This window comes from Homarus americanus, unplaced genomic scaffold, assembly GCF_018991925.1.
Source record: "Homarus americanus isolate GMGI-L3 unplaced genomic scaffold, GMGI_Hamer_2.0 scaffold44693, whole genome shotgun sequence".
Lineage (NCBI taxonomy): Eukaryota > Metazoa > Arthropoda > Malacostraca > Decapoda > Nephropidae > Homarus > Homarus americanus.
Window position 1 is genome coordinate 77,181 of NW_024717541.1, and position 12,227 is coordinate 89,407.

At 50.8% G+C, this 12,227-nt stretch overlaps 1 protein-coding gene across 9 annotated transcripts in view; it reads right to left on the reverse strand.

Annotated features, from left to right (window-relative positions):
• LOC121858914 (ephrin type-A receptor 4-A-like) overlaps positions 1 to 2,531 on the reverse strand; it is a 49,279-nt gene extending 46,748 nt beyond the window's left edge. For all 9 annotated transcript variants that reach the window (XM_042355576.1, XM_042355569.1, XM_042355575.1 and 6 more), the window contains exons 1-3: positions 2,341 to 2,531; positions 1,744 to 1,979; positions 596 to 830 (exon numbers count right to left, since the gene is read on the reverse strand). In XM_042355576.1, the coding sequence (XP_042211510.1) occupies positions 596 to 830; positions 1,744 to 1,979; positions 2,341 to 2,404 (535 nt within the window). In that variant the 5' untranslated portion in view covers positions 2,405 to 2,531. The remainder of the gene's footprint in view (positions 1 to 595; positions 831 to 1,743; positions 1,980 to 2,340) is intronic.
• Positions 2,532 to 12,227: the final 9,696 nt, after the last annotated feature.

Genomic DNA, 12,227 nt, shown 5'->3' on the forward strand with positions numbered 1-12,227 from the left:
GCTCTCCATCCCACTCCCTGTGCTGTGCTGAATTTGCCCTGACCTGATCTCCCCGCCCTGAAAAATGCAACCTCGGCTCCCCTCTCACCCCTCCCCTCCCCTCTCTCCCCTCCCCCTCTCACAACCCGGGTCAGGGGAGCGTTTAGCATGGCGGTCATTACCACACTGGAGAATAAATTTAATTTATGATCACCTGACAAAATAAATGATGAATGATGAGCCGCGAAAATTCTTCACAGATCCCGAGCCGGAGGAGGAAGAGATGGTGGAAAAGGTGGTGGAGGTTAAGGTGGTGATGGTGCAGAAGAGACGTCAAACTTACGGCAAAGGAGGACGTCAAAACACGCCAAAGGACGTCAAACCCAAGAGAGGAGGTGGACGTCAAACTATACTGAGACATGTCAAACCTATGTATACGACAGGGTAGAGGAGGGGCTGTTAAACCCCGTCAAGGGATGTCAAACACACGACAAGAAGACAAGGCAAGGCAAGGCAAGGCAAGGAAACGTCAAAGCCATACCAAGAGACGTCGAATCCACGGTAGGACGACGTCAGATCAAAAAGAAACCCCCAAAAAACAGTGGTGGGAACTTACCGTCACAGCTCTGTTTCTCGATGTTGGCCTGGTACCCTGGGAGACAGTCACACCGGCCACTAAGGAGGGACCATTGGCCATCTCCCGTACACAGGAATGAGGTGGGGCTCTCCTCGCGGGCGTGGGCCACACACACGCCCGTCGCCTGCTCGATACTCGTTACCTCCGACCCCGTGGGCGTGGTGGGGAAGTGCGTGAAGGCCTTGGTGATCTCCGGACATGTTATATAGTACACCTGCGGGAGGAGAAAGTAATTAATTAACGGGGAGACACTTAATACAGAGCAACACTTTATCGTAGTTATGAGTCAATAATTCTGAGTTATTATATGGACCAAATTACCTTGATTGTAACCTGAAACCTGACTGTACCCTCAAACTGTACCTGTAACACAAACTACTGACTGTAATTTACCCTCACCTGTACCCGTCTACCTCAAACACAGGCTACCAGATAACAACTAAACGCCCGCCTTCATTTATTATTCCCAGGCACAACTATCCTCTTCGCACAATTAATTATCCACATTATACACAATTAGTGACAATTAACTTATCATATAATTCATGCTTTAGGATGATAGATCTACGTATAATAGATGCAGAGAAAAAAAAATCATCCGAAGAGGTGATGATGATGAATGGATGATGGATACATTTTCATAATACAAAATAATGGTGGATAATGATGGATAACCCCGTAATAATGATGGGATAATGATGGATAACCCCGTAATAATGACGTAATTAGAAGACAACGACAATAACTAAAATGGCTGCTTTCGGCTACTTAATATTCCCGGTAATTATTATATATTTTTTTTTTCCTTAAGGGGAGGGAAGAGGCATTCAGTAGCAGGGGAGGGGGGGAGGGTCACGGAGGGGAAGGAGGAGAGGGAACCAACTGCGAACCTGTTTGACGATTTTACTGAAAAAAAAAATCTATCTAACGGAAAAGGAGGAAGAGGAATGACCCCCTAACCTAACCTAACCTAACCTAACCTAACCTAACCTAGAACCATAAATCACCCTGATAGAGACCCCAAGACACCTTACCTAACAAAGAACCTTTCATCACCCTTACTAAGATAGTCCCTAACACCCTACCTAACCCCTAATCACCCTGAAGAAGTCACCCACAGCCCTTACCTTGATGGCCAAGAGGGAGATGCAGGCGCCCTGGTCCCTGAAGGCAAAGTAGACGCCCTTCTTGGTCACAGGGATGGACCTGATCTCAGCATTGATGATGATGTCGGCGGAGTTGGTGAAGCGGCCTTCGTCAGCGGCGATGCGGTCTATCAGCTTGTAGCTCTCTGGCTCCCAGAAGGGCGGCTCCTTCGTGGCGGCGTCGAACTCGTAGTACAGGAGTGAGAAGGTCTCCTTGCCTGGTGGTGGAGGAGGTAGTGGTGAGGGGGAGAGGTGATGATGATGAAGGAAAGTAATGGTGGTGAAGGAGAGTAATGGTGGTGAAAGTGGTGAGGGAGGGTATTGGTGGTGAGGGAGAAAATAGTGGTGTTGTTAATGGTGGTGTGGTGACGGAGAATGGAAGTGGTAGTGAGGGAGAGGCAAGATTTCATTCTGGACAAACTTACTCATCGACAGTAACTATTGCATGATGACGATAACAGTGACAATAATGACAATGGCAGCAATACCAATAACAGTGTAAGAATAACAATGATGGCAGTCACAGTAGAGGGGGGGGGGTGACAGTGCCAACATCAACCTTATACAGTAGTAACTTACATGACAGGGCAGTGCCAGGGAAGAGAGAACAGTCCCTCATGGAGAACTTGACCTCTATGTACATGCGGTTGGCAGGTCCTCGCTCGATGAAGGGGGTCCACAGCCAGTTGTTGACGTTGTTATAGGCCACGTCACACACTACATACGACCGCCAGTTGATGCCATTCTCGAACTGGGTGAAGCTTTCCTCTACCCACTGAAACAGAGAAGGAAATTGTGTATTAGTTCAGGTCGAGTTGGGATGGATAATAATAATAATAATAATAATAATAATAATAATAATAATAATAATAATAAAAAACGCTGGTACTTTATGTTTAACGAAGGAAACTAACGAGGAAGCACTCATTTGATCAGCACAACACCCTACACCTTTTTCATAGTGCCAGTGCCATCTCCCCAGCACGGTAACATCACATAGGATACAATGGCACTCAGCTACACCTACTTCATCCAAGCGGTGCCATGCCAGGACCAGACGCAACCCTAGCACGCCTCCTTCTCCTCCTCCAGGGACGCCGCCCCCCCCCCCCACACACACATGCCGGGGAGTGCCAACAAGTGTCTCGTCATTAGTGCCGTAATGGACACTCTTAGTCATAAACACCCTCACCCTACACCCTCACCTTTCTTCACCCTCACCCTTCTTCACCCTACACCCTTCCTCACTCTACACTGTGTCCTTGGCGGTGTTCACTTAAAAACAAAAATGAAAAAAACGAACGAACGCACACACACACACACACACGCGCGTGCAAAGTAATACACATTAAAAAAACATTATGTATCCGCTATACACCGTCACCACCACCACCACCTTCACCATCACCACCAACACCAGAACTAAAAACCATATCCACCCCCACTAACACAACCACCATCACCATCCATTACCATTCCCATCGAAGCAAAGTAGTCGTCCAACACCATCACCATAACCACCACCATCACCACCACCATCACCATTAGCCCTGGTCAACGTCTAGGTGAGGGTCCCCTACAGGTAAAAATGTGGGTAGGTGATCTGGGGTCATAAAAAGATAGCCCTCTACCCTACTCTGGGGGGTCCTACCTGTGTTGGGGGTGGCGGAGGGAAGGGAGGGGTAGGAGGTGATGGGAGAAAGGAAGATAGGTAGAGTTGGAAAATGAGGAAGGGGTGAGGAAGGGGTGGGGAAGGGGTGGGGAAGGGGAAGGGGTACGGAGGCGTGGGGAGGGCGGGAGGGAGGGCGCGCCAAGGGGGAGGGCGGGGAGGGAGGGCGCGTGGGGAGGGAGGGCGCGCGGGGAGGGAGGGTGTGGGGGGGATGCTACTTAACTCCCGATTACCGAGGTGGCGGGGGAGGCGTGGCAGCCACAGATGGAGAGATGTGGCCCGCGCCCTTGTCAGTCAGTCTCTCTCTCTCTCTCTCTCTTTCGGTAATACTCATTCTCTCTCTTTCTCAAATACAAACAGCAAGAGAGAGAGAGAGAGAGAGAGAGAGAGAGAGAAATGCCTCAGTAAGCCCTGCAATAACTAGACCACAGACCAACTCCCCGGGTGGTCTAGCAACTCTGGGTGGAGGAAGAGGGCCACCCACTGTGATAACCCGCCCACTCGCCCACCCACCTACCCGCCCGCACGCACTCATCCAACCACCAGTCCCACAAAATCCCGCCCACTTCTCACAGTACTGATAATACAACCACCACCACTACCACCATCACCACTACCACCACCACTACCACCACTACCACCATCACCATTACCACCACCACTCCACCATAGCCATTATCACCACTACCACTACTACCACCACCACTACCACCATAACCATTATCACCACTACCACTACTACCACCACCATCACCACTACCACCACCACCATCACCACTACCACCACCACCATCACCACTACTGCCACCACCATCACCACTACCATCACCACCACTACCACCAGTCGGGGCAGTTATGATAGTAAGCTTTAAGATAATGAGACTGTCATGTTTAAGAAGACATCACCGATTCTTAAGTTAAATTTCCTACTTAACTGGGGAACACCTTTATCTGACTCACTTAAGATATGACAGAGTACCTTTAACTACCACTAGACAAAATGGCGACTAACATGCACTCAGACTTTACCTCTTAATCCCCAATTAGGAGCAAACATTAATATTGCTTAAACATCTTTCAGAATCCGGTTTGGTGTGGTAGAAGTTCAGTAGTTTAGTCAGTGTAACCAGTTCACTGGGGGTTACCAGTATGCCTGCACCCAGTCACCTAGCCTGTACTGGGGGTTACAGTATGCCTGTACACTGAGGGGGTTACCGGTATGCCTGCACCCAGTCACCTAGCCTGTACTGGGGGTTACTCGGTATGCCTGCACCCAGTCACCTAGCCTGTACTGGGGGAGGGTTGATTGGAATGGAATGGGGAGAGGTTTGAGGGAAGGCAGTGGGGGGGAGAGGTTGTGGGGCAGGGGGTGGGGAGAGGTTGAGGGAGTGGGGGGAGAGGTTGAGGAGTGGGGGAGAGGTTGAGGGAGTGGGGAGTGGGGGGAGAGGTTGGGGAGTGGGGGTGGGGGAGAGGTTGAGGAAGGCAGTGGGGGACAGGTTGAGGGGAGGGAGGGGGAGAGGTTGAGGGGGAAGGAAATGGGGGAGAGGTTGAGGGGAGGAAGTGGGCCTCGACACTACAGACACGAACTTCCTGACTGACCACACTGAGATGACAGGCTGGAGGAGGACCTGGGCTAGAGGAGGCCCCGAAAGCCAACCTCAGGTAAACGCCAGGTAGTGGTAGTGGTTGGTAGTGGTAGTGGTTGGTAGTGGTTGATGGTGATAGTGGTTAATGGTAGTAGTGGTTGGTAGTGGTTGATGGTGATAGTGGTTGATGGTGGTAGTGGTTGGTAGTGGTTGGTGGTTGGTAGTGGTTGGTGGTTGTAGTGGCATAGGTTGGTGGTGGTAGTGGTGGTTCACCTTGTAGGCTCTCTCTCTCTCTCTCTCTCTCTCTCACGCACAGGTGTTCACAGGAAAGACAGGTGTTCAATGTATTACTAAAGCAACTGAGGGTTGATTAGCTGCCCTAGGTGGTGATGAACTGAGAGGTGGAGAAAGCCGTATTACCTGCCCCGGCTCCTCCACACCTGACAAAGGTTAGTGCTATATGAAGACATACACCTAGCGCGCTCGCACACACACACACACACACACACACACACACACACACACACACACACACACACACACACACACACACACACACACTATGACTCTTATATAATCCTGTACTAATTAATAATACATAAAATATTTAGATAAGCATAAAAGAAAATTGTATTATATGAGGTTAAATAATGACGATGTTATTTTATTGTTTTTCTGTAGGATTTTGTTATATAAAAGTGAATTACAGAATGAGTTGAATCTGTTTATTTTTTTTCTATACACGCGATGAAAATATTATTATTAATATTGAATACGACCATTTTGTAATAGGCTTATCGACCACACCACAACAATAACCACCACAACTACAACCACAACCACCACAACTACAACCACAACCACCACAACTACAATCACAATCCTTAGACCAATATCCATCACCACAACAACTAATACCACCATTCCTACAACCACAACAACCACCACAACCAATATCACACCAACCACAAATACCATCACAACTAACACTACCATCATTACAACCACCACTACCACCACCACCACCACAACATAAGCCCCCTTGAAAAAACACAACCATGACAACCACATCCCTTCACAACCACATCCCAACCACCCATATATTAGCAGGAGACTGGTGTGACCTCTGACCTACCCTGGCCACACCTGAGGGCTGAGTTCACGAGTTACACGCAGTAGGTTGAGGGCCAAATGACCTTCCTCCCTCCTACTCCTCCTCTCCTTCTTCTTCTACTCCTCCTCCTCTTCTTTTCCTTACTCCTTCTTCTCTTCTCCTCTTCGTCCTACTCCCCCCCCCATCCCCTCCTCCTACTTCTTCGGCTATTCTCTTCCGCTTCCTTCCATTTCTTTCCCTTATATTCCTCTTCGTCCTACTCCTCCTCCCCTTCCCGTCTACTTCCCCCCTTCCTGTTATATCGTCAGTTGGGAGGGAAGAGGAGAAGGAGAAACGAAGGAGGAGGAGGAGGAGGAGGAGGAGGAGGAGGAGGAGGAGGGTGGCGTGCCCGTCTGCCATTAACTAACTCCCACCACAACCAATCGTGTGTGTGTGTGTGTGTTTGCACGATCATTTCACTGAGTTACATGTCTTTATTCTTTCCATGTTACAAGCAAGGGAAACTTATTGTTTGTTTGTTTGTTTGTTAAGATAAGTATTAGGAAAATGTTATCAGTTAAGGGAGAAAGAAAGAGTAAAACACTAAGTCACAAAAACAAGGACAACTTAGGAAGGGAAAAAACACAACACAACACAACGCAACACTACACAGCATAACTCAACACCAACACAACACAACTCCAACACAACATAAACACAACACAACCCCAACACAACACAAGGTAGAAAGTCCATCTCCATGTGCCTTGCGTCTCCTCCCGTTAACAACCTGCCATCACGTGTCTGTTTCATTCTGTTTCTCTTCCATTATTTACTGTTGCATCGGTGTCTCTTACGTTTATTTCCCCCTTGTTGTCTTGTCCCTTCCCCTTCTCCCCCTTCTGTCTTCCCACCCCTCCTCCTCCGTTTCCCCTCCCTGTCTTCCACTCCCTCCTCCCTCTGTTTCCCCTATCTTCCTTCTTCCTCCTCCTTCTCCTAACATGTTCTCGACCATAAAGGGGTGAAGGAGGCCAAGGACAGAGCAAGGATGGTTGATAAGGAACATGAAGACAGACTAAAAAAAAAACGGGTCATCGACGAAAAGCAATTCTCAGATCATCCTCAGATACAACCAACGAATAAAAAGGTCATTGGAAAGGGGAAATAAAAATGGGTGATAAGATAAAGAAATAGAAGAGAGAAAAGAAAACAGAGCCTGATAAACAGAAGAGAACGTGGGAAAGGCTATAAGAGGGTAGGTGACTGATGACGTGGGTGGACTGGTGTAGGATAAGGGTGGTGTAGGATAAGGGTGGTGTAGGATAAGGGTGGTGTAGGATAAGGGTGGTGTAGGATAAGGGTGGTGTAGGATAAGGGTGGTGTAGGATAAGGGTGGTGTGGTTAGGTTAGGTCGCTTGATCCAGGCCGGTCTGACAGCTGTTGAATTATAGATGGTGGGCCTGGGTAGCCGCCATCTTGACGATATTACTCCCAGAAGATCACTAACTGAGGGACAAGAAGAGGGGGTGGAAGAAGTGCTGACGCTGCTACCACCACTACTAGCAACAACCACCACTACCAGCAACAACCACCATCACCACTACGTGCAACAACCATCATCACCACTGCCACCACCAGCAACAACCATCATCACCACTACTATCACCAGCAACAACCATCACCACCACTACCACTACCACCACTACCACCCTCCACCATCACCACTACTACTACCACCACCACCACACCACTACTACTGCCACCACTACCCTCCCTGCCCTCCACCACCACCACCACTACCACCCTCCACCATCCACCACTAATACTACCACCGCTGCCACCACACCCCACCACTCCCACTACCACCACCACCGTACCCACCACCACCACCACCACTACCCTCCCTGCACCACCACCACTACCCTCCACCACTACCTACACCACCCACCACCACTACCTCCACCACACCAGTACCTACGTTCCCCGAGAAGAATTAAACAGCCAAGAACAATATTTTCAGCGTTTCTCTCCTTGGGGTGAATTCATCTCTTGAGAAAATACCTCACAGTAATATTGTCGGGTCGGAGACGAGAGGGAGGGAGGGAGACGAGGGAGGGAGGCGAGGGAGGGAGGGAGACGAGAGGGAGGCGAGGGAGGCGAGGGAGGGAGGGAGGGACTACAGTATATAAAGCTTGTGTTGACAGCTTGATACTAAGGCTTTTGTAAGGGCAGGTCTGAAGGTAAGGGCTGGTGTGGGGGTGAGGGCTGGTGTAGGAGTGAGGACTGGTGTGGGAGTGAGGGCTGGTGTGAGAGGTGTTGGCTGACAGAAAGAGTGTGGGAAATGTGTGGTATTTGCACAGGCAGGAGGAGGAGGAGGGGAGGATAGAAGGACACCTCACTTGTCAACGTTAGTGTAATATTTTACTTGCCTTTCACCACTCCCACCCTCATTACCCACCAATACACATCCTGTACCACCATCACCTCCTACCCCCCTCACCATCTCCCCCTGGTGGTGATGGTAGGGGCCAGAAGTTTATAACCATGCTATAACACCCAGGCAATATCACACATCATCCTCATAACAACATCAACAGCAGCAGCAACAACAACAGCAGCAGCCATTAATATCATAAGAAATGTCCACCCTGGTTGTTATCTGAAGCAGTGTTCCCAGTGGGGTAACGGGGTGATGGTTGGCAACGCTGGACACCCCACCAATCAGGACACCACAACACCCCCATAGCCCACCAATCAGGACACCACAACACCCCCATAGCCCACCAATCAGGACACCACAACACCCCCATAACCCACCAATCAGGACACCACAACACCCCATAGCCCACCAATCAGGACACCACAACACGCCCACAAAATTTTCATTCTGGTGTGACTGGTTGGGTCGAGGCGCTGTTATGAACCACGTTATGAAGTGTTGTGAAAAATACCACCACCGTCCCCAGCTGCCAACCGTAATTTGCTGATTTTATTGGTGAACCCCGACCACTGCCTACCTCCCTCCCTCCCTCTATCCTCGCCTGCCTGCCTGACCCTATCCACTCTCCCCTTCCTCCAACACTATTCGTTTCTAACCCCCCCATCCCATCCCTTCCTCCCCCACCCCTCATAACCAACACGCACTAACACTATACCTTCACCCCCTCCCTCTCCCTCTCTCCCTCTCCCTCCAACACCATCATCCCCAACACCACCACCATCCCCTCTCCAACATTATACCCATTTACACACTCCTCCTCCCCCTCTCCCTCCTCCAATGTTTTACTCACACAGTTTTAAGGTATATGACCACACCGAGTCACCATCTGTCCTGGTGAACTATTACAAAAAAACAAGACAGGTTATTTATTGTCTTTGTTGTTGTTGGTGGTGTTGTTGTTGTTAGTGATGATTTTGTTGTTGTTGTTGTTTTAGGTGCTTCTACTACCGGGGATAATAAGCACAGATCAACTTGGTTCTAGTTTCCGTAATTTTCTCTCTCTCTCTCTCTCTCTCTCTCTCTCTCTCTCTCTCTCTCCTCCATCACTCAGTATGCACAGCCACGTCGCCTCAGGATAACCGCCCGCTAAAAACAGCCATGTAATCGACAAAATACGGTGGGTATCCATCTTGCAGATTGGCAAACTGTACGGACCACTAACCGCGGTTTTACGAGCGTCGGCCCGCGGTGCGGCGTACGGCGGTGGGAGGAGGGGGAGGGTGAGGAGGAGAGGTGAGGAGGACCCAGGGGAAAGAGGGGGTCAAGTGTCCCAAAACTGGGGAAGTAGGGGGTTGGGATAATGTCCAGGGTAGTTGTCCTCCTGCTGCATGATCCAGAGGCAGTTGAGCACAGTGTGTGGGATGCTCCTAGCAGTACAGTACTTCCCTAGCAGTACAGTACTTCCCTAACCAGTACAGTACTTCCCCTAGCAGTACAGTACATGGGAAGGAAGGGGGTGTTCCCGATTTTAGCCTGGGTCGTAATAATGTACGAGGGAAATCTGTTGCCCAGTTCATCCAGGTCGCCAGGGGTGAGGGGAGGCTACATCTGTGGCCCCTGACCCTGCTGCAGCCCTGCCGCCGAGCAGGGAGGGAGGTATAGGGAGGGAAATGGAAAGAGGGCGGAAAGGAGAAAAGGATAGGGAGGGTTGGTGAGGGGTGGGAAGGGTTGGTGAGGGTGGGGAGGAGGGTTGGTGAGGGGTGAGGAGGGTTGGTGAGGGGTGAAGAGGGTTGGTGTGAGGGGGTAGGGAGGGTTGGTGAGGGTGGGGAGGAGTTAGTGAGGTGGGGAGGAGTGAAAAAGGAAGGGGACATTGAGAAGTGATATGGTGGGGAAGGGTTTCGAAAAAGGGGAAGGGAGGGGAAAAGGCGTGTAGAGTAGAGGGGAAATGGAGAGCCGTGTGGATGAGAGGAGTTAGTTGGGGAGGCGTGAGGAGCAGAGAGGGGAGGAATGAGGTGGAGAGGTGTGTTAAGGGGAAATAAGAGAGGGGAGAGGAAGGAACAGAGAGGGGAGACGGGGAGGACAGAGGAAGGAACGAGGGGGAAAGGAAAATGAAACGAGAACGAATGACACTGCAATAACGCGGAGGAAAAAGACGCGACAATAATTATCAGAGTTTTACCACGAGTAGGCAAGCAGGGTGAGGGAGGGTGAGGGAGAAGTAGGGTGAGGGAGGGTCAGGGAGAAGTAGTGAGAGGGAGGGTCATGGAGATGCAGGGTGAAGGAGTATTGTGAAGGAATTGCAAAGTGAGGGAGCTGCAGGGTGAGGGAGATTGGGTGAGGAAGTATAGCGAAGAAGTTGCAGGGTGAGGGTGGCAAAGTAAAGTGTAGCAGGGTGAAGAATGGGAGGGTGAAGGGTGACAGGCTGAAGGGAGGCAGGGTTCAGGGTGGCAGGGTGGAGGGTGGCAGGGTGGAGGGTGGCAGGGTGGCAGGGTGGAGGGTGGCAGGGTGGGGGGTGGCAGGGTGGAGGGTGGCTGGGTGAAGGGTGACAGGGTGTAGCGGCCAGGGTGTAGCGGTGTAGCAGCAGGCGGGTGGCAGCATTGATCCTCGGGGTGTTAATAAGAGTAGCAGTGCAGCGTCAGCACACCAGCCACCCACCCCCTGGCCGCCCACTGCCACCCAACACCCGCCTATTGCCGTCTGACAACTACCACCCACCCTCCGCCCAGTGCAACACACCATCCGTCCACTGCCGCCCACCACCCGGACACTGCCACCCACTACCCAACCAGTACCACCCACCACCTGAAACGTCCCTCTTTCCAAAATTCACCAGCCGTATAAATAGCTAACTAATAACACTGATCTACCGTAAAAATGGCTAACGAGTAACAACGAATCTACCGTAAAAATAGCAACTAGTAACAACGATCTACCGTAAAAATAGCCAACGAGTAATACTGAACTAACGTAAAAATAGGCAGCTAGTAACACTGATCTGTCGTGCCAATAGCCGGTGGACGGCAGGCGAGGCAGACACAATCCCGCCGGCCGGGTCTGCCACACGCTCGCCTCCACCCGACAAAAGAACACAATTAATAAAGAGGTTTGTGGACGTTGTATTGGGGAGGTCCGGCGTCCATTGTCTCGGCCGACCTATCAGAGACGCATCACGACGTCCTCTAACATCTTCCCCCACCATCAGGACGCCCTCTAACACCTTCTTCCACCTTCAGGACGCATAAGAACGCCCTCTAATACCATCCTCCACCTTCAGGACGCCCTCTAACACCATCCTCCACTTCCAGGACGCCTTCTAACACCACCATCCACCCCTGGGACGCCCTCTAACACCTTCTTCCACCTTCAGGACGCATAAGGACGCCCTCTAACACCATCCACCACCTTCAGGACGCCTTCTAACACCATCCTCCACCTCCAGGACGCCTTCTAACACCATCCTCCACCTCCAGAACGCCTTCTAACACCACCATCCACCTCCGGGACGCCCTCTAACACCTTCTTCCACCTTCAGGACGCACAAGGACGCCCCCTAACACCTTCCTCCATTCCTTAACCTTTCGGCTCCTGCACAAAGGCGTGTCAGTGGTACCCCAACACACCTACCTGGCTGACCGAAGCTAAAGCAAAACAAACGCTGGCGAAATGACATCACAATTA